This window comes from Mesocricetus auratus, unplaced genomic scaffold, assembly GCF_017639785.1.
Source record: "Mesocricetus auratus isolate SY011 unplaced genomic scaffold, BCM_Maur_2.0 Super-Scaffold_100009, whole genome shotgun sequence".
In the NCBI taxonomy this organism is placed as follows: domain Eukaryota; kingdom Metazoa; phylum Chordata; class Mammalia; order Rodentia; family Cricetidae; genus Mesocricetus; species Mesocricetus auratus.
In genome coordinates, this window is record NW_024429193.1 from 66231522 (window position 1) to 66257746 (window position 26225).

At 49.1% G+C, this 26225-nt stretch overlaps 3 protein-coding genes across 6 annotated transcripts; 1 reads left to right on the top strand and 2 right to left on the bottom strand.

The window, feature by feature from the left end:
• The first annotated feature begins 1059 nt into the window (after window positions 1–1059).
• On the top strand, window positions 1060–3336 carry Slc50a1 (solute carrier family 50 member 1). 4 transcript variants are annotated; one of them, XM_005080168.4, is made up of 6 exons: window positions 1060–1220; window positions 1467–1544; window positions 1653–1776; window positions 2373–2534; window positions 2783–2902; window positions 2976–3336. In XM_005080168.4, exons 1-6 carry the CDS (start codon window positions 1141–1143, stop codon window positions 3075–3077), a joined length of 666 nt encoding a protein of 221 aa, XP_005080225.1. In that variant the 5' UTR covers window positions 1060–1140; the 3' UTR covers window positions 3078–3336. The 4 variants fall into 4 exon arrangements, with proteins under 4 accessions (XP_005080225.1, XP_012976012.1, XP_012976013.1 ...); XM_013120558.3 differs by having other exon boundaries at window positions 1653–1749; XM_013120559.3 differs by lacking the exon at window positions 1060–1220 and adding an exon at window positions 1260–1341.
• A 781-nt stretch (window positions 3337–4117) lies between these two features.
• Dpm3 (dolichyl-phosphate mannosyltransferase subunit 3, regulatory) lies at window positions 4118–4735 on the bottom strand. The gene is made up of 2 exons (XM_005080167.4): window positions 4591–4735; window positions 4118–4468 (listed from the first exon to the last, which is right to left on the bottom strand). The coding sequence occupies exons 1-2, from the start codon at window positions 4661–4663 to the stop codon at window positions 4185–4187; spliced, it is 357 nt and encodes a 118-aa protein (XP_005080224.2). The 5' UTR covers window positions 4664–4735; the 3' UTR covers window positions 4118–4184.
• An 18155-nt stretch (window positions 4736–22890) lies between these two features.
• Window positions 22891–26178, bottom strand: Krtcap2 (keratinocyte associated protein 2). The gene is given in 6 exon segments (XM_005080166.4): window positions 22891–23042; window positions 23262–23328; window positions 25044–25107; window positions 25247–25401; window positions 25686–25782; window positions 25784–26178. Coding segments are annotated over 6 exon segments (588 nt in total). The 5' UTR covers window positions 25868–26178; the 3' UTR covers window positions 22891–22921.
• Window positions 26179–26225: the final 47 nt, after the last annotated feature.

The window sequence follows — 26225 nt, forward strand, 5'->3', positions numbered from 1 at the left end:
CAGGCTCCAAAGCTACATGGAGAAAGTCTGTCTTGAAGAACAAACAAACAAACAAAGGTAGAGTGCTAACTTGCTATGTGTGAAGCCCTGGGTTAAATTCTTAGCAGCACAGAACATTATGGCTCATGCCTGTAATCCCAGCACTCAGAAGGCTGAGCAAGAAGATTGCCAAAATTTCAATGCCAGGCTGGGCTACAGTGAAACCTTGTCTCACAAATAACAAAATAAATAAAAGACAAAAATAAGTAAATGGATAGATCAAGGGAAAAAAAGATGTGACACAATTTGGTTTTAATTTCTTTCTCTTCCTAAGAAACACATGCTCTTACCAGGTCAAAGGGAGGGAGGGTATTTTTCCTCCTCTGGGGGGTGTACAGGAGAATTCCCTGTAGTAGTTTGCTGGATTCCTCTCCGCACCCCATTCTGTGAAGTTCTTCCTGTCCAACTCTATCCCACTCATCAGCCTCAAGCGCAGGGCTTTGGCATACCACACAGGTACTCATGCTGTCTGGGTGAGTCAGGGAGCTGGAAGCCAGCTGAAGCATGTGCACAGCCCCACCAGCAGCGCTGCGTGGGAGGCTGGGAGGGAAAGTTCCCAGCAGCAAGTATGTTGGAACAGGGGGCCAGGGTAGGGTTGTCCATGGAGAGGGCAGGTTGTATCTGAAGGAAGATGGGCACCGCCTGGCAATTCCTGCTATTTAAGGGACAGGCTAACAAGATTTCAGTAACCTCCGGGGGAACCTCCCAAGGTTCTGATATGGCCCGCTGAAGACTGGGTGGGACTAAATCTGGTGTTTGTCTTCTGGCGTACAAGGACATATAGGAACACAGACGTTGAGGCTAGTGGCCTAGATGACTCAAGGGTGAGCGGAGTGGGAGGAGGGGACAAATGCATGGTCCCTACTAAAAGCATTAAGCACAATCCGAAGAGGAGGCTCGGGAACCAGGCTCGCACACAACAGCCAAGCACCCCGCCAGCACGCAGCGCTGGTGTGGCCGAGGCCCCGAGTTCCGGTGCAGTTCTGGCGAGGGCGGGTTCCGGCGCGGGTCCGCGGGGAGGGGCGGGGCTTCGCGGGCGCCCGCGCTGGGCCTAAACAGCTCGAGTGCGCAGCGCTGGGCGAGGGAACCGACTCCGGTGGGATGGAGGCGGGCGGCGTGGCAGACTCTTTCCTTTCCGGTGCCTGCGTGCTCTTCACCCTGGGCATGTTCTCCACTGGCCTGTGAGAGCACGGATGGACTGGGCTGGGGAGAGGACCAGTAAACCAGGAAAGCAAAGGAGGCAGGAGACGTGGCTACAATTTCCAGCCAGAATGAAAGTGGAATACGGTTGGGTGATCCGGGGTGCGAGAGTGAGGCTGGCCCCTCGGCCCGAGCGGGGAGATCTGCTTGTTGTTGTTCAGGGTGGGTGACAAGCCCTGAGGAATCGGCCGCCCATTCCTAACAATTCCCTTTGGGTCCCCTTCCAGCTCGGACCTCAGGCACATGCAGAGGACACGGAGCGTGGACAGCATCCAATTCCTGCCTTTTCTCACCACGGATGTCAAGTGAGAGCATTGTTGGCTGTGGCGGGAAAGGCTGAGGGAGGCTCAGGAGGACCCTGGGGACCCCTGCCACACTCAGCCCCTTGGACCGTAAACCCCCTCCCCTCACAGCAACCTGGGCTGGCTGAGTTATGGAGTCTTGAAGGGAGATGGGACCCTCATCATCGTCAATACCGTGGGTGCTGTGCTCCAGACGCTCTATATCCTGGTATATCTGCACTACAGCCCTCAGAAGGTAGAGGCCCTCCCTCGCACCCACCTCTGCTGCTCGCCCAGCCATGTTAGCAGAGCAGACACCGTTTCCTGGAAGACCAGTAGGATGGCAGTACTTCCTTTTCCTAGAATGCCCTTCTGATTCTCCTTCCCTTGGAGCCAACCCTACAAAACACACACACACACAGCCACCCTTTGTCAAACCCTTGCTCACAGGGCTGGTGGCTTACCTAGCCCAGTGGTCCCAGTACTAACCTATTCTCTCCAACAGGCTGGGGAGAAAGGGCTGGACTGTCTCTGATGGTTCCTTTAGGGTTAGAACCAGGGCCAGTGGCTAAGAATGGCCATTAGCTCCGATTTCCCATTCGATCACAAAAAAGTCCGTTAGTCTCTTTCTGTATGTTTGAGGCTCACATGAAAAGATAATTTTCCCTTCCCTGGAGGCCTCCAGTGTTGTGTGGCTGAGACTTCCTTCGGGTGATTGGTGATAGAGACATGAATGAAGGCTGGGATAAAGGCTGATTTCCCCATCAGAGCATGGACGAAGGAGGATGGAGCGGTCCCAGAGAGAAATCAGTGCTCTGGCTCAGATGCCAGTAAGACGCTTCTCCTCTGCAGCACGCTGTGCTCCTGCAGACTGCGGCCCTGCTGGGGGTCCTGCTCCTGGGTTATGGCTACTTTTGGCTTCTGGTGCCAGACCTTGAGGCCCGGCTTCAGCAGCTAGGCCTCTTCTGCAGTGTCTTTACCATCAGCATGTACCTCTCACCGCTGGCTGACCTGGTGAGTGGGGTGGCCACGGGGCAGGGGAGGTCAGAGGGGCTGGGCCGCCTTAGCCAGAGCCTGGCTGATACCCCAGAGGGAAAGACCCAGCTCCTGGAAGAAGGCCAGGCAGTAGAGGGGGCGAGTGAGGTGCAGGAGAGAGCTGGGTCAAAGGTTAGAGGGATTTGGGTCTTTTTTCCACGAGGAGTTCTTAGGCTAGGGTTCAGGAATGCCACTGTGAGCCTGAACCAGGAGTGCTTTTGCCTCAGGCCAAGATCATTAAGACTAAGTCAACCCAGCGTCTCTCCTTCTCACTCACCGTGGCCACCTTCCTTTCCTCCTCCTCCTGGTCCATCTACGGGGTTCGACTCGGAGACCCGTACATCACGGTAAGACCCTGGATGGGACGGAGTCTGCAAAGCAGGGACTAGTTCCTGTCTTACCACAGCTTTGTGCTCCCAGGTACCCAACCTTCCAGGGATCCTGACCAGCCTGGTCCGCCTTGGGCTTTTCTGCAAGTATCCCCCAGAACATGACAGGAAATACCGCCTTCTGCAAACCTGACCACAGCCGCCTTAGGGCCAACGTGACACCAAAGAGCTCCTGCCTCTGCCGGTCCCCCTGACCAATTCCATGGGTGCAATAGGTTGTGAGAAAAAGGCTGATTTTTAAAATACAGGGATCAAAGAAGGACCTTTACATAGATCAGATGGGACCTATGGGATGAAATCACATTTTTCTTAAAGAGATTATCTTTTCTCATTTTGAAGGTTGAGGTGGTATCTTTAGAATGTGCCTTAAAATAAAGTGTTCCCCACCCCTGCCTGTAGGGTTTGTGCTTTCTTCATGGCTTTCAACCTTCCTGGTGGGCACCTAGGATTGAGGATTGCCTCAGAAAAGGTGTCTGAGAGAACCAGAAGCCACACAGACCCAGAAGACATTTTAAAAAGAAAAAAACTTGAAAGTTATATATATATATATATAAAAGGGTGTTCGGTGTATATCCTTCTTGCCTGGCCTTGTGTGGGAAGCCTGGAATCCCAGCAGAGCCTGGTGGTGGCGCATACCTTTAATACCTGCACTGGGGAGGCAGATCTCTGCCTTGAGGCTAGCCTGGTCTACAGTGGAGTTCCAGGGCAGTCAGGGCTGCACAGGGAAACTCTTGAACAAACTAAAAGGTTGAGGCAAGAGGACAAGTTTGGGGCAGCCTGGGCAACCCTGCCAGTTGTAGACCAAGTTGGACTACTTAGTAAAACATCTAAACAAATAAAACATGTTTGGGGAAGTAGCTCAGTTGAGGGCTTACATGTTTGAAGCCCAGTAGGTTCGATTCCCCAGCACCACATAATCTAGTCGTGGTGGTTTAGCCTGTAATTAGAGGAGATAAGAGATAGAGAGTCAGAATCATCCAAGACCATATGTCTGGGTTCAAGACCAGTCTGGGATGCATGAGATAAATAAATAGATAAAACTCTGAGAAGGGGACAGAATACCACCAACAGGCAAAGGTAAAGCCTGGGAAGGTGGCCTCCCGCCTCGCATTTCTTGACTTCTGGTATACAGAGCCCCCAGGAGCCATCCTCCATACTCAAAACCAAACCAGGTTAGAAAATAAAACTTCGCTTTAATAGGGAATGAGGAAGGTTGTCCGGACAGGAATGGGCGAAGGTGTCAGAAGTGTAGCCCCCTGCGGGTTAAATCTGCTCGCGCCTCCAGGATCTGGCTCTGCAGCTCTCGGGCGGCGTCTTCGCAGTCGTGAAAGGTGGCCACACGATAGCCCACAGTGCCCAGGGCATAGCAGCCAGCGGACACCAGCAGGTAGGCAGGCAGTGGCCACAGGACCTCCCGGCAGGGGAGAGGCAGTTCCAGGCCCAGAGCTCCCATGGTCAGGGCAGCCCAGGCAGAGCCCAAGAGCGCCAGTCCCCAAAGCCACTGGGTTAACTTCGTCATGGTCCCTGCAAGGAGAGAAAGCAAGGCTAGCGATCCTTTCTACCATTCCCCGCTCTGCATCTGAAAATCATCCCCAGTCACTACCACCCTCTTTCCCCTTTCCACTAAGCCCGCCACCTAAGCGTACCTCTGAACGTCGCGCTGACAAGGTCCGCATCAGCGCCCGGAAGTCCTCTTCTACTCCCTCCCTTCCTCTGCATTGCCTTCTGGGAACTGTAGTTCTCCTGACAACGCCTGGGGAACTTCCGGCCGCGCTCAGGTCCGGGAAAGTTACAGACCGCTCTTCGCACAGGCTAAGTCCAGAAGAACTTTTGCTCTAGGCTGGGGGGAATTTGTGGAAAGTCTGAGGATACGCCAAAACGTTGCTGTAAGATGGGAATGTAATATTGTCCCTCTTAAACTCAGTTCTCCAGCGCAGAAACCCCACTCAATTATTCAAGCATTCTTCCCAATACTGAAGATGAACGTGCCGCCTCACACCTGCTAGGCAACACTCAACCACTGAGCCCTTTTTATTTTGAAAAAGATTTTACTAACTACTCAGAATGACCTTGAATTCCAATTTGAGACCCCGTCTGAAAGAAACAGGCTGGCCATGGTCAGAATGGCACATACCTATGATTCCAGGGCAACTAAACAAAAGAAAGGATCATTGAAGATACGATAAAGGGTAGGCTTTCGAATTCCAATTTAAATAAAACAGGAGGGTTTTTCGTTTGGTTTGGTTTTTGTTTTGTTTGGCTCTAAAGCTTTTATTTTTGTGTGTCTGTGTGAGCATGTGCTATGTACATTCAGGTGCCTGCAGAGGCCAGAAGAGGATATCAGATGCCCTGAGCTGCAGCTACAAGCAGCTGTGAGCTGTGCTGTGTGACACTGGTCCTAGGAACCGAACTGTGATCCTTTGGAAAAGCAGCAAGTGCACCATCTTTCCAGCCTGGGTTTGGTTTTGTGTTGTTTTGCTTGGCTTTGAGGCAGAGTCTGATGTACTCCAGGCTGGCAGAGAGCATGACATGCTCTGGGAATGGCCCTGATACTTCAGCTTCTGCTTCCAAGTACAAGGATTGCAGGCACGTGTCGTCACACCCAACCTGAAGCAATTCTGTTGGGCTCAAGACAGGCAGAAGAGTAACAAGGAAACAAGAAGTCCTGACTAAACCAGGAAAGATGGTCTATACCTAAAATACCAGGACCCAGGAGGATTACTCCAAGTTCAAGGCCAATGTGAGCTACATAAGGAAGATCCTAATAAAAAAAAATCTGATCTGAGTGGATTGAAGGTCCACTTAGAAACGACAGAGTGAAGATAAAAGTAGAATGTAATGTTCAAAGATCCACTGTCCAGAGTTTTGTGCATGGATTTGGAAATCTAGACTACTTTGGTATGCCAAAAAGTAATCCACAGGGCTGGAGGGATGGCGCAGCAGTTAAGAGCCCCCACATGATGCCCTCAACAGTCTGTAATCCAGTTCCAGGGGATCTGGTGCCCTCTTAGAACACAGGCATACATGAGACAAAACACCTACACATATAAAATAAAATGGAAACTGCTAAGGAATATTCCTTTACACTGAGTGAAGATGGGTTGGTTTCATGAAAAGCTAAATGGCCAATAGCTAGACAGGAGATATAGCAGGGACACCTGGACAGAGAGGACTCTGGGAAGAAGAAAGACTGAGTCACCAGCTGGACACTGAGACCAAGACACGCAGGAAAAGAGGTAAAAGCCATGAGTCGTATGGCAACATGTAGGTGAATAGAAATGGGTTAACTTAAATTACAAGAACTAGTGGGACAAGCCTAACCGAGCTTTCATTAATAATAAGTCTCCATGTCATTTCTGTGAGCTGGCAGCCCAAAGGAAAATCTGACTGCATATGGCACCCAATGAGGGCCTCGGATATCCAAACATAGGGCCTCAGATAGCTAAGGACAGTTCTGGACAAAGAGCCAGATGTAGTTTCCTAGTCCTACAGTTTCTCAGGTTGGCTGGTGCTTAGTGGTATATAGAGACGCAGTTACCGTTGCTGTCCATGGCTTGAGCCTGCTGCCAGTGCCATGCGCTAAGCTGAGCTTTGAAGACATCTGACATAGCAGTTTAAGACTTGTCTCAAGCCATCAGAGAATGCTACAAATGCTCAGTAAAGACAGATCCAGACAGAAAAAAGCTTCTGAACAGGTTACAGTGGGTTTCAAACATGTTCATAGGCTTAAAATTAAAGAAAATGGGTATAGGCAGTCATAGAAAAAATAGTTTATAAATAACAAGATAAAGTCTTTAAAAATAAAAATAATAGGCTGGGCGGTGGTGGCGCACGCCTTTAATCCCAGCACTCGGGAGGCAGAGGCAAGCGGATCTCTGTGAGTTTGAGGCCAGCCTGGTCTACAGAGCCGATTCCAGGACAGCCTCCAAAACAATACAGAGAAACCCTGTCTCAAAAAAACAAAAACAAAACAAAAAAAATAATAGCCAGGTAGTGGTGGTGCATACCTTTAATCCCAGAATTCAGGAGGTAGAGGCAGGTGAATCTCTTGAGTTTGAGGCCAGTTTGGTCTACAGAGTAAGTTCCAGGATAGTCAGGGCTACACAGAGAAAGCCTTCTTGAAAGACAAAATACCAAAACAAAACAAAAAAGATATTGTACCTTTACAGCTCATTTAAAAATGTAATATAATTTTAGTACTTGAAAGCTTATTGGATAGTAAAGAAATACAGATTAATAGTTAATCATCTATAACAATCAAACTTATAGTCATGTTCGGTATATTTTGAAGGTCATACAAAGATATATTTTAGATAGGTGATCTTCAAACATTTCAAAGACCTACAGAATGTGATATTTAAAATGTTTTAATAACATAAGGCTTTTTATGACAGTGAGGCATGTCTGCTTCTGGCATCACCAATCGACCTCAAAAAAAGAATGATGGGCATTGAAGAACCTCCATATGGAGTTTGCTTTCTTTTTTGCAAAAGTTAGCCACTGAGCAAGAAACAGCCCTTGCCTCAACTCCTGACGGTATGCTGTCCAAATTGGACAAGCAGGACACAAAGGAACATATCTGCCAGACTTTGCCAAGACAAGCTAGGATAGTCCTTCAAAAGTCCTGCTTCACAGAAGTTTGTCAGATATTGGAGGCCTATAGGCCAAAGATGGATGCCCCAATATTGCAGAAGACACTTGGGTGAATGCCCCACCACCTAGCTGTTTCTGTCATTTCTATAGTTTTGGAAGTTGTTTGCTCTGAACTTCCTGTTTATTCAAGTAATATTTTATCCTTCTTGGGCCTCTGATGGAGATTGAAGACTAGATAGTTATAGTTTTACAGTTTTCCTTGTTACTAAATTCAGAAAAGAAACTTACATAAGAGATGTAAAGTTTACAAGGTTGAGAAACATGAACACTTAAATTGTTTACCTAAGAAAATGTTTTAAGGTCTAAAAAAAAGATAGTTTTAAGTATAAAACTTTGGACTCATCAAGAGAGTAGATAATGGAATATTTTCTCTAAATTTGTCAAATACAAATGGCCTGGACATTGTAAATGTTAATTCTTACCTGATAATTGTTCCTATTGTACTGCAGTTTTACTGTGTTACAGTTAAAACTTTTTTTTATTTAGACAAAAAGGGGGGAGATTCCTTTATACTGTGTGAAGGTGTGTCATTGTGATGGGTTTAATAAAAAGCGAAACTGCCATGGAGCCCATTCTATATGGAGAGATACCTTGTCCAGCATAGACACAGGGATGTGGGGGTGGGGAGGTGCCTTGGTCCTGCCTCAGCTAGATGATGGGACAGACTTAGTAAGCTTCCTAGGGGAGACCTTACTCTCCATGCAGCAGATGGGAGGAGAGGGGAGTGGAGAGAGTAGGAGGGGAGGAGGGAGGGGGAACTGGGGTTGGAATGTAAAAATTAAATTAAGTAAACAAAAGCTAAACTGCTAATAGCTAGGCAGGAGGTATAGGTGGGACTTCTGGTCAGAGAGAGCCCTGGGAAGAAGAGAGCAAAGTCACCGGCCAGATGCAGAGCGAGAAAGACACGCAGGAGGAGAGGAGAAAGCCACAAGTCACATGGCAGAATGTAGATGAATAGAAATGGGTTCATTTAAGTCATAAGAGCTAGTGGAACAAGCCTAAGCTATCAGCTGTGCTTGAATATTAATAATAAGTCTCCATGTTATTATTTGTGAATTGGTGGTCCAAAGAAAAATATGTCTACAAGAAACAAAACCAAAAAACCTTATTTTCTCAAAGCCTTCATCGTTTATCAGCAATTATTATTTAAAAAAAAAAGAACAATAAAAAGAAAGTAATCTACACTACTCAGACTACCAGGCAAGTGTAGGATGTGCCATTTTCATCGACTGATTTCAAATAGCAAAGTTGTAGTTTGTGTCTGTCACTTTAGAAAAGGGAGTTTCTTAGCCCTGTGTCCTTGATGTTGGCTAACAAAGCAGATTTTACAGAGTAACAGGCCTGGCACAAACTCCTGATTCATCCTCAAAACTTTTTATTTGTTTCTGTCTTTTGAGAAGGGGTTTTTCTGTGTAGCCTTGACTGTCCTAGAACTCCCTTTCTCTGTAGACCAGGCTAGCCTTGAAATCTAGATTTCTGCCTGCCTCTGCCTCCCAAGTGTGCCACCACCACATGGCCTCAAAACTTTTATTTTTGGGAAGACTGGGTGGGGTTTGAGGAGTGGTCTCACTGTGTGGCTCTGAACGTCCTAGAATTCCTTCTGTGAACCAGGCTGGCCTCAAACTCACAGAGATCCACCTGTCTCTGCCTCCTGAGTGCTGGGATTAAAGGCTTGCGATGCCACCACCACCTGCATATTTTTTTAAGTTTTGAGAGTCTAATTGTATGACTTCCCCTTCCATTTCCTTCCTACAATCTCTCCCTTGTTCTCTTTCAAATACATGGCCTCTTTAATTTACATTTATATTCTATGTGTATCAATGTTATGCCTGCATGTACTTATACACCGTGTGTGTGTGTGTGTGTGTGTGTGTGTGTGTGTGTGTGTGTGTGTGTGTGTACACCCAAGGTCAGAAGAGGGTAGCACATCCCCACATCCCCTTGAACTGTGCAGTACGTGATCTTTTTTTTTTAAGATTTATTTATTATGTATACAGCATATATGCCTGCAGGTCAGACAGGGCACCAGATCTCATTATAGATGGTTGTGAGCCACCATGTGGTTGTTGGGAATTGAACTCAGGACCTCTGGAAGAGCAGTCGGTGCTCTTAACCTCTGAGCCATCTCTCCAGCCCAGCAGTATGTGATCTTAACCTCTGAGCCATCTCTCCAGCCCCAGCCTCTTTCTCTTTCATTGTTATTATGTGTGTGCATGTGCGCATACATTCCTGATATACAAATGCAACCTGTTCAGTCAGTATCATGTTACTTGTATGTATTTTGGGTGCTGGCCATTTGGCGTGCCCTCCTGGGGAAGACTGTTCCTCCTGCTCTAAGATCCCTTAGTTGCCTGTAGTTCTTTGTCTAGGGTTGAGACATGCCAACATGGAAGCGGAAAGCTCATGAGGTCTCTAGACCGCTGGGATTAAAGGCGTGTGCCACCACCGCCTGGCAAGAAAATTGTTTTGCTTAAAGAAAAACGCTCCCCCACCTGCAGCACTGATGACCCCCTACTGGGACACGTGTCTCACACAGGCTCTCCCTTATCCTCCTCCAGGAGAAAAGAGGGGACAGAAGCAGTAGTGCTGGTGTCGAGCCCGCTCCTATGTGGTGAGATGCCCAGGCTTCTTCTAACCCCATGGTCTTTGTCCACACCCACCCAAAGGCTTGCTTGTTGGCTGCTCCGTGGTCCCCTGTCAGCCTACAGGAGGGAAAGCGATGCTGACAGAAGGGGCCTTAGGTCTCCTCAGGAGGGAGGCAGACACAGGCCTGGTTAGACCCCTGCTAGGTCAGAACTAGAGAAATAAGCTTAGTATTCTGCATCTTTTCCAACCTTCCAGCTTTAGCTCTTCAGAAATAAAAACAACTCCACAATGATCTCAGGCAGAAAAATTCACTCAGGGGACAATTAAATTTTTATTAATGTGTATGCGTGTGTGTGTGTGTGTGTGTGTGTGTGTGTGTGTGTGTGTGTGTACATGTGTGTGTGTGTGAGTGAGAGAGAGACAGACAGACAGACATGTGTTCTGCTACTTGCAGAGTCCAGAAGAGTGTGTTGACTCCCTGGAGCTGGAGTACCAGGCAGTTGTGAGCTCCTGACGTGGGTTCTGGGAACCAAACCGAGGTCCTCTGCGAATGAAGAAACCGAGACCCAGAAACTATAAGGATAAGTAGTTTGCCCAAGGTCATGAACTAGTAATGCTAAGCACTCTAGGAGATCTCTCTGTTCTATTTTGCTGGCACAGGAATGGGCAGATGGGGATGATTGGAGCAGGAGACATTCACCAGTGGATTGCTAGGTGCCAAGCGCCATGGAGAGTGCTGAGCCTGCATTAGCTCATCCAGTCATTACAACAGCCATACAAAACACATGCTATTACTGCCTCTGTTAGCACACGAGGAAAACGAAACAGAACCAGACAATCTGACTCCAGAGGTCACCACTAAAATACAGCACCTCCTTCACCAAATCAATAAAACAGAACAAGAAGGGGAAAAACTATAACTGGGTGTGGCGGTACATGCTTGTAATTCCAGCACTTGGAAGGAGGAAGTGGGAGAATCAGAAGTTCAAGGTCATCCTCAGATACATAAGGAGTTTTCAGCCGGCCTAAGACACATGAAACCAAAGAGAGTGGGGTGGGGGGGCTGGAGAAATGGCTCAGTGGTTAATAGCAGTTAGGCTCCTGTGGAGGACCAGGGTTCAGTTCCCAGCACCCACATGTGTTACGGATGGTTCTTCCCACCAGCCTGGTCCCACAAATGTGTCAGCCCCAAATGAACACACAGACACTATATTAATTATAGTACTGTTGGCTGGTAGCTTGGGCTTCTTATTGGCTAGCTCTGTCTAAATTATTAATCCATAACTACTCATGTATGTATTTCTACATGGTCTTATCTTACTGGAGAACGCCTGACTGGCATCCTCTCTTCCTGGGCTCACATGATGACTTTCTTCCTCCACTTCCCAGAATTCTCCTTGTCTCTTAACCCCACCTATCTTCCTGCCTGGCCAATCAGTGTTTTGTTCATCAACCAATAAGAGAAACATACAGAATAACATCTCCCATCACACATGGTGACTAACAACTATCTGTAACTCCATTTCCAGAAGATCTAATGTTCTCTTCTGGTTTCTGAAGACACTTACAGGTAGGTGGTGCCCAGACACATACAAGTGAGAGGCACATGGATCTCTGTGAGTCCGAGGCCAGCCTGGTCTACAGAGCGAGTTCCAGGACAGCCTTCAAAACAATACAGAGAAACTCTGCCTCGAAAAAATGAGAGAGAGGGAGAGGGAAAGGGAGAGGAGGGAGAAGGAGAGGGAGAGCATAAGTGGGCAGGGGTCTTTCTTTTAAAGGGGTCATTTGCACCTGTATGCAAACTAGCAGTCATGGAACCCTAGGCTGACCAGGGTACTGCCTGAATGCATTCTGCCAGGTGACAGGGGCAGGCCAGCATGATGCCTGAGTCCTTACACACATGGCAGTTCACAACAGTCTATAACTTCAGTCCCAGGATATCATTCACCCTCATACAGACATACATGCAAGCAAAACACTAATGCATATTAAATAAATCTTTAAAATAAAAACAACACTTTAAAAAGGGGAGGAAGGGAAGAAATTGAATGAACAGCATCCCATTTTATCACGTTAGGGGTGGAATCTGGTTAAGATGGCTTGTTGGGGAAGCCTCCACAAGAAGTACTAGTGTGACAGGCCCTGGGTTCACTCGTTAGCACCAAAAACAAAGCAGATACATCTGAAACTAGGTTACTACTTAAAAAAAAGATAAGATAGATTTCAACCTCATATCTTCTTTTAAAAGAAAAAAATTAACATTTGGAGCTCCCCCCCTTTGGAGGAGGGCTGCTCAGAAATGACAGGACTGGTTCCTGTGCAGGCAAAGTTAGCATTTCTTTTTCTCTTCTTTGTTTTAAGTGTTTTCTGAATTTGTTTCTTCTTCTTCTTCTTCTCCTTCTTCTTCTTCTTCTTCTTCTTCTTCTTCTTCTTCTTCTTCTTCTCCTCCTCCTCCTCCTCCTCCTCCTCCTCCTCCTCCTCCTCCTTTCTTTCTTTTTAAAAAAGGGAGGGGGAAGAGAAGAAATAATAAAATCAGAGAAAAATGCCAAAAAACAAAACAAAACACAAAACCCATTTTCCACAATATCTAAAAGCAGAACCATAGTTCTTATCCAGACTGTATGAATTCTGGATGAATTATTTTTTCCAGTTTTCAATACCAATAAAGATTTTTGCAAAAGTCACTACCACCAAAACACTCATCTTGCAGATCAGATAACTCCTTCTCCCTTGCCTTCATGGGCCGCTTTTCATAAAAGGATAAAAGCATGTGCTCTGTTCTTGCAAACTTTAAGTGCGAACCAGAGAGCTCTTCCGATGCTTGTATGATAGCGAGGTGTTCAGCACAGCTGGTAGGACAAGATTTGTTTCTTTCAACATAAAATGCTACTGGAATCCACAAACTGACTTTTGAAAAAAATTCTTCTTTTCCCTTTCTTAAAACTAAATGTCCAGCTGGGCATTGGTGGCGCACGCATTTAATCCCAGCACTCAGGAGGCAGAGGCAGGCGGATCTCTGTGAGTTCGAGACCAGCCTGGACTACCAAGCGAGTACCAGAACAGCCTCCAAAGCCACAGAGAAACCCTGTCTCGAAAAAAAACCAAACCAAACAAAACAAAAAAAACTAAATGTCCATTTTTTTCCCTTTTTGCTCCAGGCACCTGACGATTTGTTCTGCTGAGGCAAAAGTACCACTGCTGGGGTGTGCTTGAGGCCAGAGCCTAAACTGAACTCCAATGTCAAACTTGGTCAGGCCCAAGAGAATAGGGTGACACAGCAACAGAGTTTTCACTAGGGGGAGTAACCCTGAGTCCTGCCCCCCCCCCCGCATTCCCCTAAGTCATTTAGTGCTGCTTTAAATTCTGGGTCATGATGCAGTCTTGCCCCTGACACAGAGTAAAAGCTCCACAGATTGCGCTGTCTACCTGGTCAGTGACAGCAACTGTGGCTGCTGCTTCCAGAAAATAAATGAAGTCTCACAACTGGCAGGATCTTAGGACCGCTGCAGGGGTTTGCTTGGAAAGGGCACTGTGCTGAAGCCAGAGAACGGTGTGCTTCAGTCACTAAGTGGGGATGGGACACCACCCTCGGCTCCCACCCAGAGGTCTCCAAGACATCCAAAGCATGGTAGCTGATGAAATCCACTGCCCGATCTGCGCTGTGGAGGTCAGCCAGGATGAGAATTTCTGCAGCACTCTCCGCGGAGGGCGTCCTTGCACATGACCTTCAAACGCTCCAGGGTATATCTGTAGACCGGGCTGGCCTCAAATTTAGAGAGTCACCTGATTACTGGGTTAAAATCAACTTCATATCTTATACCAAAACACCTAGCACATGGGCTGGAAAGACGGCACAGCACGTACGAGCGCTTGCTGGAAAGACGGCGCAACACGTACGAGCGCTTGCTGCTCTTCCCGAGGGCCTGACTTCAGTTCCGATCCCAAGTCTGGAAGTTTCATATCCCACTGTAACTTTTGTCCAGGAGATTCCATATGTTCCTCTGTACCAGGAGGTGGTGGCACACGCCTTTAGTCCCCGCACTTGGTAGGCAGAGGCAGGCAGATCTATGTGAGCTCTAGGCCAGCCTGATCTACAAAGCTACACAGAGAAACCCTGTCTCAGAAAAAAAAAAAAAAAAGAGAAAAGACCATAGCTTCCTCTGGCCTTAGAGAGCACCTGTATATTATACGTGGTATAGACATAAACACGAATACAAATAAAACTTTTTAAAAAATCTAGTAGGCATTGTGGCACACAACTTTAATCCCAGCACTTGGGAGGCAGATGCAGATGGATTTCTGCAAGTTCCAGGGCAGCCATGACTTTACACAGCAAACCCTGTCTCAAAACAACAGCAACATTAACAAAAATCCAGCCAAACAAACAAGAAACCTAGTACATTTTTATGTCAATGCAGGAGCCAGACATGGTGACTCAGGCTTGTATTCTCAGTATTTGGGAAGCTGAATCCAGAGGACTGGCATGAAGTCAAGGCAAGCCTGTACTGCAGACCATGTTTGAGGCAAGCTTGGAGGCCTTGTCTGAAAAAAAGTAAAAATACCTTTTATTTTTTAAGTGGCATCCAAGCCGAACAGTGGTGGCACATGCCTTTAAGCCCAGCACTTGGACGGCATAGGCAGGAGGATCTCTGCAAATTCCAGGGAGTGTGGCCTACAGAGAGAGTTCTAGGACAGGCTCCAAAGCTAGACAGAGAAACACATCTTGACAAACAAACAAAAAATTGGTGTGGGGGCTGGAGAGATGGCTCAGTGGTTAAGAGCACTGGCTGCTCTCCCAAAGGAATTAGATCCAATGCCCAACACTCACATGGCAACTCACAACCATCAGTGACTCCAGTTCCAGGAGATTCGACACCTCTGGCCTCCGAGGGCACCAGGCATGACCACAGTACACAGACAAACATGCAGACAAAACACCCATACACATAAAAATGACGCCTGCTGAGGAGTCAGCGTGGACTCACACTACTCCCATTATCTTTCAGACCGTCTGGAGGAAGCTACTTCTGCACGTGGTTACTGGCACTGTCTACACTTCTACCTTAGGTTTTAGAAGGAACCAAATCCTGAACCGGACGTCTCCTCATCCTAGTCACTGAAGAGTGAGGAATGTGCGCTGTTACCAGAGCAGCGAGGACGAAGGCTTGATTGCCTCGGAGGAAGACTTCATGGAGGCCCAGGAACCTGATCTGACTGTGGAAAGATGAGTAAGAACAGCCTGAGCCAGGGCATGGAGGTGTGACAGTTCATGCTGAGTAATTCTCTGTGGCTGTCTCCAGTACAAAGAGTGCTTCATGGGGTGGAAGTACAGGAGACAAGGCTGGGGAAACTGGCCGGGATTAGGTGATTAAGACCCCTGAAAAGTGATTGTGTTCTGTCAGGGGGCTGGGGCTGGAGAGATGGCTCAGCGGTTAAGAGCACCGACTGCCCTTGCAGAGGATCCGAGTTCAGTTCCCAGTACTTACATCAGTCAGCTTGCGACTGCTTATGACTCCACCCCACAGGAGCGACAGTCCTATGTACATATCACACATCATAAAAATAATCTTTTTTCTGATTTTTTTTAAAACAAAGTCTCTCTATATAGTGCTTACTGCCATGAGGCTCTCTCTATGTAGACCAAGCTGGCCTCAAACTCATGGAGATCCACCTGCCTTTGCCTCCCCAGTGCTAGGAATAATGATGTATGTTATCATACTCGGTTTAATAAAATAAATTGTTTTTTAAAAATTGTTTTAAAAGTATTCTTGGAGCTGGAGAGATGGCTCAGTGGTCGAGAGCACTCACTGCTCTTACAGAGGTCCAAGTTTAGTTCCTGCCACCTGCATGGTGGCTCACAACCATCTATAACTCCAGAGGATCTGGTGCCTTCTTTTGTCCTCTGTAGGCATTAGACACACACATTATGCATATGCATACAGACAGGCAGAGGACAGACATAAAAATAAATAAATACTTTCAAAATGTATTTGTATTAGTTTGCCTAACATGTACAAGGCCCTCGGGTCAAACTCCAATAGGTTGGGAGAAAAGTGTGTTTATGTTGGAGGGAAGGGCTTAGTCAGTGGTTCACCCTATGACCTGCATACAGGTACCCACAGATGTCATGGAGATTACCGAGTCCCTCAGGAGAGCTCCAGGTAGTCAGACTGTGTCCGCCCCTGCCCTGTCCTCAAGGTGCCCAGTTTCCTAGGGGCAACAGAACAGCCACACATATAATCAACAAAAACACATAGTGGGAAGATTACAGACAGGCTTTACGGGGGAACAATAGATCAAAGATGTGGTGCTGATTGGACTCAGGGGAATCAGGTTGCAGGGAACTTAACCTAAAGCACCCAGACAGGTAGAGATGACAGCTTCAGGGAGAAGGGGCCCAGAGACAGACCTGGGTCTCATCTGAGTTCAGTGTTTTCAAGCTGACTCAAGGCAGAATCTGAGTTTCAACAAAGTCCAATGTGCCATGGTATGCTACTGCTAACTGTCTTGATTGTCATTTCAAAAGACACCTGTGGGGGTCTCCGCACACAGCACAGCCAGCAGAGTCACTATCTGTGATTTGCCTGAGGCAAGAAGGAAGTCAGGCTCAACCCAACTTAGTTAGCTGGTGCCGATTCTAACTTCTAGTGTCTGATACCATGCAGTTTGTTTTAGACATAGTTAAGTACAGTGTAATTTTGGGAAAGGATTCCTGGTGACAATTATCTCAAACCCGTGTGCACAATAAAGCTCAGTGTGACTACATCAAAACTCTTTTGCAAAGTACATGTGACCTCTTCCATAAAGATGAGTTCCATGGCTTAAGGGCCTAGGATGTGGTGTGGTCTCAGTCATACAGAGAGCACAGACGTCACCAACCTGTAAAACACATGCCACATCGCCCCTAAGCATGGGTTCTATTGACTGAGAAGCAGATAAAGGCCTGGGGAGGGCGAGTCCGGGACAGTGTGGGGGATTTGGGTGTACCCTGACTCTCCTGTCTGCCCAGGTCACCGGGCTATTAACCACCTTACTCCGGGCCTTCTGTGTGGTGTCCCTGGTGCTTGTTTATCCGTGAGTACCAGGACTTGTGCTGGCTACAGTCACCTGTTAGCTGGCGCAGCGGTGCCACTTAGTCTCAGGTGCTTAGGAAGTTGAGGCAAGAGGCTAGCGTGAGCTTGAGTTTGACAGAAGTCTAGAAGGCACAATGAGACTCTGCCGTAAAGCAGAAACACCTCTGAGCAGAGGCGTGGACCAGCGGCAGAGCATTTGCTTAGTACGCATGAGTCCTCACTTCTGCAAACAAGGAAAAAAGTTACCCAGGACTTGCCGTTAAACAGACAAATCACCTCCATTCCGTGAGGTGGATGGTGATAGGACAGAGACAAGAAACAAGAAGTGAGAAGCCAGGTGGGCCGGTGTATATCCATCACATAGGAGGCTGAGGACCAGGGACTGGCATGTTCGAGACCGTCCTGGGCTAGGAAAGCCAGCTAGTACCATAGAGTGAGACTTTACCTAGGAAAGCCAGCTAGTACCATAGAGTGAGACTTTACCTAGGAAAGCCGGAAAAGGGCTGGTGAGATAACTCAGATAGTAAAGGCACTTGTCCCCAAGCCTGATGGCCCACACGGTGGATGGAGAGAAGCAACTCCCACAGTTAGTCCCCTAGTCTCCACAGGCATGCCATATAAATAAATGTAATCAAATGTTTAGGGGGCTGGAGAGATGGCCCAATGATTTAAGAGTACTGGCTGTTCTTCTAGAGGACCCAGGTTCAATTCCCAGCACCCACATGACAGCTCACAACTGTCTATAACTCCAAGATATGACACCCTCACACAGACATACATGAAGGCAAAACATAAACTAAAAATAAATAAAATTAGATAAATGTAATTTTAAAAAATTAAAAGTGTTTAAGCTGGGGGCGGGGAGCCCTGGGCATGGGAACAGCAAGCGTGAGTGTTGACAGTACGCTGCCCTGCCAGTCTCAAGATTGCGTAGTCTCGAGCAGATCACTTTAGCCTTTCCTTCCTTTTGTGAAAACAGTGCATGAGTCAGGGTTCTCCCACAAAGCAGAACCAGTGGCAGACAGAAAGGGACTGACAGACTGACTTTAAAGAATTGGCTCAGCAACTGCGGAATTAGCCAAGTCCAAAGCCTGAGGGTTAGGGTCAGCAGGCCGGAGACCAGCAGATCCAGTATCTCAGTTCAAGGTGACGGCTGTGCGGTGCTCGGTTCCCTCTTGCTAAGGAGAGGAATCTTCTGTTCTAACCACCTGACCTTCAGCTTTTGGATGAGGCTTATCCATACCACAGAGAGCAATCTGATTTACTCAAAATCTACCAACCTCATTTTTGTTTCAAGCTGGGGTTGAACCCAGGATTTTCCTCTCTCTCTCTCTCTCTCTCTCTCTCTCTCTCTCTCTCTCTCTCTCTCTCTCTCTCTCTCTCTCTCTCTGTGTGTGTGTGTGTGTGTGTGTGTGCGCGCGTGCGTGTGGATGTATGGTGTATGTGGATCAGAAGTCGATCATTCCTAGTAACACAGAAATTCAAGACCAGCCTGGATATATGAGGCAGTGCCCCCAAAATACAACAGGGGCTGGAAAAAATGGCACAGCTCAGGTTAACAGCACTTGTTGCTCTTGCAGACGACCTGGGTTAGGTTCCCAGCACCCTTGTGGTGGTTCACAAACATCCGCAGCTCCAGTTCCAGGGGATTCAATGTCCTCTTATGACCTCTGCAGGCACCAAGCACACACTCACAGGCAGACATACAAATTAAATTAAACAGCAGCAACAACAGAATCAAGAAGCACCCCTTTCCCACTCTCACCCTGGCCTGGGGCACAGTCCAGAAACAGGGCAGGAGGGTGGTCTCCTGCAATCCTGACTCCCACTTACAGTCCAGAAACAGGGCAGGAGGGTGGTCTCCTGCAAACCCTGACTCCCACTTAGCTCGCTCTATATCCTCACAGAGGCATACACACACACCGCAGCCCCAGAAACCCCTTGAAATAGCTTGAGTCAGTGCTCAAGGCAACTCTACCCAGACAGACAGAATACAGCTTTTCTCCACAGGATCTGGCCGGTATCCCTGGTCCCCAGGTCCCCTGAGTACACAGAGGAGCCTCCCCTTGCACCGGAGACCTCCCCTGCCTTGCTTCTCCAGCTTTTTCAAGGTGTGAGAAGTTCTAAGGGAACCTCCAGGCTTCCTCCTCACAGGTTAGGAAAACCATTTGGTTTAGATTTTATAGCTTCCAGGGGCCTCCAATGAAAATTTCTGGGTTTATCTCCCAATGTAACTAAAGCCACAGTCACTCTAGTAAAACAGAAAGAAGGGATTTGCCATAAAATGGATTGAACTTTTGTTTCTGAGTTTGCATATACACAAAACACAGAATAGCACAATGAATCCAGTGTGCCCATTACCACAGACTTGAAGGCATAAAATAGGATCTTAGTTTCTATCATGAGAATTTCTATAAATCCTATAGCGATTGAATTGTGTCAAGGACTGTTCATTTTGATCTGGGGACATGGCTCAGTGGAAAAGCCGCTTGTGTAAGGACAGGAGTTCAAATCACTAAAACCCATTTAAAAGCTAGGCAGACATGGCAACGTCCTGCAGTTCCAGCTCCCAGGATGAGGGGACAGGGGATTCCCAGGGCGAGCTGGCTAGCTTGACTTGCCAATCTGTGGATTCCAGTTTCAGCGAGAGACTCTGCCTCTGGAAATAAGAAGGAAGAGACTGAGGAAGACACTTTGGGCCTCCAACCTTGCATGCACACCCATCTACCCACATACTTGTGAACACGCATGCACGTGTGCACACCACACACGAGCCATACGTGAAAGAAAAGTATTCATTTGTTAAGTAGAGACGTGCCTGGTTTTTCCAGCTGTAGCTGAAACCTCTATAGATATAGGGACCTGGATCTCTCTCCAACTGGCAAAGATCTGAATCCCAGGGAGGAGCTGCTGAGACCTGCGGGCCGCAATTCCCACCCTGCCCAGGCCCAGTGCTGAAGAGGCTAGCTGGGCGTGGCTGCCCCTGGAAGCCCAAGGGAAAGCTTTGAAGTCTACACTGCCAGTAGCTGGCCTAGAGCTATACTATAGATATAGAGAACACCTAACTCTATGGCCAATTAGGAGCTTCTCCCTGCCTCGGCAGGAACTCAACCAAATAGCATTTATGGTACAAGTTTTATATGTCCAAGTGGCTCTCAGCCCTGGAAGGGGTGGATTGGGGAGCGGGATCCTGGGTCTGGCTCTTGAGCCCCCAGAAACTTCCATTTCTCTTACAGGGAGGCAAGGAAATGTACCTAACGGGAACAATTCGGTAGCTGGACTATCTGCCTTGGGGCTCTGACCATTGTTTGCTTTGGAGGCAGCGGTATTTGTAACCTAAATCAAGGGCTGCACAGATTAGACAATGCTGGAATCCCCCAAAGAAGACAGGGCTGCCAGCTTCCCGTTCCTCCAGGGTTCCCACGGGCCTGCCACCCGATGACTTCACAAAGAACTTCGGGGCACGCTCTTCACGGGACGCCTTCCCGTGCGCATTTGTCTCCGTGCCTCTCTCGGCACCTCGGTCTCCATGGGTCTCTGGCCCTCTCTTGTTTCCCAACATCCTTCCAGAGGCCCTGGGGAGCCGAGCTGTGGAGGCAGGGGCCAGTGGGAACAGGACAGTGTCCGGTTCTCACCAAGGACAATAAGGGGCGGAAAGGGCTGGAGCCAAGGCCGGCGCAGACTGGCCCTCCCCCTGCCGGGGCGCCCCCAGGGCCCGCCCTGTCCCTCTGGTGTGCCCTAAATGCCAGGCGCTGCTCATGCGGGTGCTGTCCCCGTGGGAGGCCAGCCCGGCCCACTGGCCTCAGTCTCAATGTGGCCTGCCTTCTCGGAGGGTGGTATCACCTTTGACTCCGAGAGCACCTCAGGTCAGGGGCCAGAAGCCTCCCGCCAGGCCACACTGACTCCGCCCACGTATTATTTACTCCCGTTTCCGGAGCTGGGCGCCGGCGGGTGTCACCGCCACGTGTGAGCGAGCAGGAGGAAGCATCTGCTCCCTCTGTCCTCCAGGGGCTGCCCCCCTCTCCCTCAGGTCTCCTGGCTCGGGTGCAGTCCCGGGTCCCTTTGCCCCTTTCACCTTCAGGCCTTGGGAGCCACCATGTCCTCAGGCCCCTTTTCCTAATGACGGTGATGAGGGGCTGGATATCCCCGCCAGGGCTAATTGGCAGGTCAGCCGTGCTCAGCCTGCAACTAGACACCACAGATAGGCTGAGTATAAAGCTGCTGTTGGCGCCGACCTGCCTTGTAAACGCGCCCATTCCTGGGGAATGGGTCAGTATCCCCGAGGCGCAGACCGCCCGGGTCCTACGCAGCAGGTGTCTGGATCCCTCAGCACCGCTGAGACGCCTGCTCTCTGGTCTTCCCGCCCCCCTAGCCAGAGCAGAGATGCTGTCTGCCTGGCCTCACCCCAGGGCTGTGTGCGCCCTACACACCGCTCCCACTCCAGGAAAGGAGAAAGCCCAAGTCTGAAAGCACCATCTAGAACCATCCAGCTTCCCGTAGACCCTGCTTTGGACACCCCCACTTTCTTCCCCAGAGGGCCCTACTCATCATATCCCTCTTAGTTCCCTGCAGCCTCACCAGGTGAGCCTGGAGCCTGGAACCCCACCCTCAGGAAGACTGTGGTCTCCGCTGAAACTCTGCCCCAATCCCAGCCCCAGGACGGGGAGAGAGAATTCTGCCCTCCCAGGAAGGATCGTGGACCCTTGGCTTCCCTAGGTTGGCTTTCAAAGAACTAGAGCACCCCCTAGCGGTCCCTTAGGGACACTCTGCAGGGAGCAGCCTGCCTAAGTGCGTAGGACAGATGAGCTCACAGCGCCCTCTGCAGGCAAATTGTGTAAACTGTGCAGCACTCCCTTGAGGCCAGGGACAGAAGGAAACCTAGGGTATGGCATAGGGTGGGGTGGTCTCTCACCCTCCCTGGAAACCTCTTTGACTCTTCTATTCATCTTTACCAGTCTTTATTCCCCAACCTTTAGGTGCCTCCAAAGAATAGAATTTTGTTTTAGAAAGGTCGAAGGGTAAGTTCTTTCATTCAACCAACCTACTTTCCATTGTCAGGCGCTACTGAGCACACAAGTGACCAGGTGTTCCCCAAGCCTACTGCATCCCCAGGAGGGGTCCTGGTGTTCTGACGACAAGCTCTCTGGCTAGAGCTGCTTCTCATGATAGCACAGGACAGGGTCCGGGGGCCCCTTGCCTCAGTTCCATGAAGACTGGCTGAGGTGGGTGCTCTCAATGCTTTCATATACTCTGGGAAAACCCATGAATTTCCCAATGTCTTGGACACAAGACAAAGGGGGAAACTAAATCAGAGCAAAGAGCTAGTGATTGGCCTGGGGGCCCTGCAACAGCCCCAAGTTAAGGGTTCCACTTCCACTGGAAGATCTTTCTGGCTTTAAACAACAGAAAACACCTGTCACTTCCCTTCCCTTCAGCCTCTAGGCATGTACGCATGTGCACACAGGTGTGTACGCACGCACGTGCACACACACACACAACCAACACTAAAAACGTCTACTCTGGTTCTGAAAGACAATGGCGCTCTCGTAAGCAGAAGCAGTGGACACTGCAGAGCCTGCCAAGCTCACACGTCGGCAGATGAGGTCTACAAATTATCAGAGCCACAGACCCAACTACAAAGAATCAACTTTATTAGTCACCAGGATTAGTTTCTCTTCTTGCCCTTGCCAGTGGCTTTGGCGGGTGTGAGCACGGGGGCTGTCGCCTGGTACAGGGTGGAGGATATCTTGTTGATGTAGTACAGACCAACCATGGAGAAGATGAAGCTACAGGACAAAAGAAGTCATTACATCAGCGGCGCAGACACTAGCTTCAGGGGAAGAACTCAGGTTTGGGTTTGGGGAGTCAGGGAAGAAGAAGAGAGGAAACAGAGGAAAAGGTTTATGGGAGGAAGGGAAGGAGCTAGCAACATCACAGGGGGATCTGGTACCAAAGGACAAGGCATCGTTGCACCCCTTGCCCAACTGAGAGACAGAGATACATACCAGGTGGTGACACAGACGCGGTGGATGAGGCCGGACGCAAAGAGGGCCAACAGCAAGCAGAGGAGGACTGGGGAGGCAAAACAGGAGGGTCAGTACAGAAATATAGACATAGAGAGCCTTTTTGAGGAAGCTGCCTGAAAAGGTATGTCCTGGTGGCGCACGCCTTTAACCCCAGCACTAGGGAGCCAGAGGCAGGTGAGTTCCAGACCAGTCTGGTCTACACAGAGTAACCCTGTCTCAAAAAAACAAAAAACAAAAACAAGAAAAGAGATGCCCTGTTAAAAGCCGAGAGTTCAGACAGCCTTAACATCGCTCAGAACAGGAAGGTAAGGATGGAGATTTGTTTGGTTTTTATTTTACTAGTTTTGCTCCACATTCCATTTAACTTCCTGCCCCCCCCAAAAAACACAAACAACCCAAAAGCCCTCGAAAGAGAAAGCTGAATGCAGTGGTATATATAGCTGAGGCAGAGGGTTCACTTCAACCCAGTGATTCAAGACAAGACCAGCCTGCAAACACAGTGAGATCCTTTCTCAAAAGTAATTAATAAATAAAACCAAATGTACTAGCAGGGCTTGGAGAGCAAGGCGTGTTCCTGTGATTTAGGAAGACGACTAAGGCCTGACAGGACAGGAGATAGGGCAGACAGGGCATAGGGGCTCACTTGTCCAGACACCAGAGGCAGCAAGGAAAGACAAGGATTTTGTCCCCCAGCAATGGTTTCTTTCAGAAAATAACAAAGACCATAAACATGGAATGAAGTTTAAGAGACAGACGTTCTGAGAGTGCTGGTGAAAGTTCTGGAACCCTGTAACAGGGCTGTGAAGACAGCAAAACCCAGGTGCCGGCAAGGAAATCTGGACGGACAATGACAGGTTTTGGTGACAGGTTTTGGTGTTACCAGGTGAGGTTTTCACAAGACTACCACTTCTGTGAGTTTCTGAGCATGTGGCTTTCCTCCCGTGATGTGGTCCTGATGCTGAGTTTGCTTTGTGAACTTAATAACTCCATGAATAATGAAACCATCGGATCTCTATAGGAACCATCTAACAAGGATCGTCAAAAACTGGTCCATGAGGGCTGGAGATGTGGGTAGAGAGAGGGCTTACCTATCATGCTCAAAGCCCCACGTTCCATACCCAGCTCCACATAAACTACATGAGGTGGTGCTAATTCCAGCGCTTGGAAGCTGGAGGCAGGGTTAGCAGTTCAAGAGTTCAAAGTCATCCTCAGCTACATAGCAAGTTCAAGGCCAGTCTGAGCCACAGAGGGGAGGAGGAAAGAGGAAGAGACAAGGAGGATCTAACAGTAATCACTACTCTCCTTTGGCCAGGAGTCCTGCTGTCAGTAACATCCCAGTGAGTGGATACTTCACAGTCCCCTCAAGAGAACGCTAGAGCAGGCTCAGTTTCACATCGGAATCCCTCGGTGGACTTGTCTTGCCTTCGTTTCTCACAGGGACAAAGGGCACCTTCCTGAGGATGCCTACCAAACATCACCTCGAGCTGAACTGTTTGCTTGAAACCTTTCCTGGGAACAGGCCACATTTCCCTTTTTCTTTCTCCTTTTCCTTTCTTTTTTCTTTTCTTTCTTTTTTTTTTTTGTGCTTCTCTGCCAGCACCAGTGCCAGGAGCTGGACAAAATGCTTGATCTAAAGGCATCCTCTGTCTTCAAGACAGTTTTAGCAAGTGTATTTCTCCTTTACCATATATGCACAGGGAAATTCAGCAGCATGTTTGGGGGAGTTAAAAAGAGTTCAATCAACTACCGCGTTTCACTTACTCTCAGGGAAGATCTTTGCTTGGAAACCTTTACCAAAGACCAGATTCTCGAGATTATTGAAGGCCTGGGTTGAGGGAATTAAGGAGAAACTCCTGCGACAGACAGGGCTGGGCAGTAGGAGGCAATCAACGTCCAGGGCTGGGGAGTAGGAGAAACACGTCCGTTCGACACCCCCCCGCCCTTTTCCAGCCTGGGGAGGATACAGTCAGGGAGAAGACGAAAAGGCCGGAGCCCAGCAGGCCCCCCTGAATAGTGAGCCACTCGGTGGAGGCCAGCTGGCGGCTGTATATCTGCATGCCAGCGAAGAGCAGCAGGGACAGGAGGGAGGACAGCGCCAAGGAGGTTCCGGTACCGACCACTGGAGATGAGAAAAAGAGTCAGGCTAGGCTTCAGGCAGACTCGCTCCGGGGTTCGGCCTGCCAACCCCTTCCTAGCGCTCCGGGGCCACACCTGCCCCACCCCCACCGCACGGCGACCTCCAGGAACCCCCGGCCCCGCACACCAAGTTCCCGCCTGTCCCCAGGAAATGCTGGCTCCCTGGAAACCGGGACACGTCAGCTTTACCGAGGCTACCGGGAAAAGAGGGCCACCCCAGCGCCCACCCCCGCCGGGGCATCCCGGGCATCCCGCCGGTTCGGTTACCCATCACGCCCCGCCCGTGGGTCCAATCTGAGCCTCGGCGGAGAAGGAGGGGAGCCGAAGCCGGCGCGGGTGTCTGTACGCAGGCGTCGGGGCCCAGCGCGGACTTGCTTTACTTCTTCCTCTAGGAGCCTGGGCCGCAGCGCCCTCTTGCGGCAGGGAGGAAATAACGCTTCGAAGCGCATTCTAGACCACCGCCCTGCTCGGTCTCCTGCATCGCTGCCTCTCAGGACGCGCGGCACTCACGGCTCTCAGTCATGACCCCACGGCCTAGAGTCACCTATGTCTTCTGTGCTATTTATGTCACCTCTAGTACAAGTTCCTCAGACCTCCTGCCCCACTCTGACTGCCTCAACAGCTCCCGGAGACATGCCCCACCCAAAATGTAGCGCTCTCAACCAGGAGTTCATCTTCCTCTGAGAGCAGCCTCTCGCTTTATGTGAGTAGCATGACTAGGGATCAATGAAGGATTCTAAAAGACGAAGTGGTTCCTCTCTCAAATATCCTTCCATGGCATCCACCCCCTAGACCGCTTTTGGAGAG

Coding starts and splice junctions, on each gene's coding strand:
- Slc50a1 (XM_005080168.4), top strand. CDS start 1,141: ATGGAGGCGGGCGGCGTGGCAGACTCTTTCCTTTCCGGTGCCTGCGTG. Junction 1,221..1,466: donor GGCATGTTCTCCACTGGCCT/GTGAGAGCACGG, acceptor GTCCCCTTCCAG/CTCGGACCTCAGGCACATGC. Junction 2,903..2,975: donor TCGGAGACCCGTACATCACG/GTAAGACCCTGG, acceptor TTGTGCTCCCAG/GTACCCAACCTTCCAGGGAT.
- Dpm3 (XM_005080167.4), bottom strand. CDS start 4,663: ATGCAGAGGAAGGGAGGGAGTAGAAGAGGACTTCCGGGCGCTGATGCG. Junction 4,469..4,590: donor TGTCAGCGCGACGTTCAGAG/GTACGCTTAGGT, acceptor CTCTCCTTGCAG/GGACCATGACGAAGTTAACC.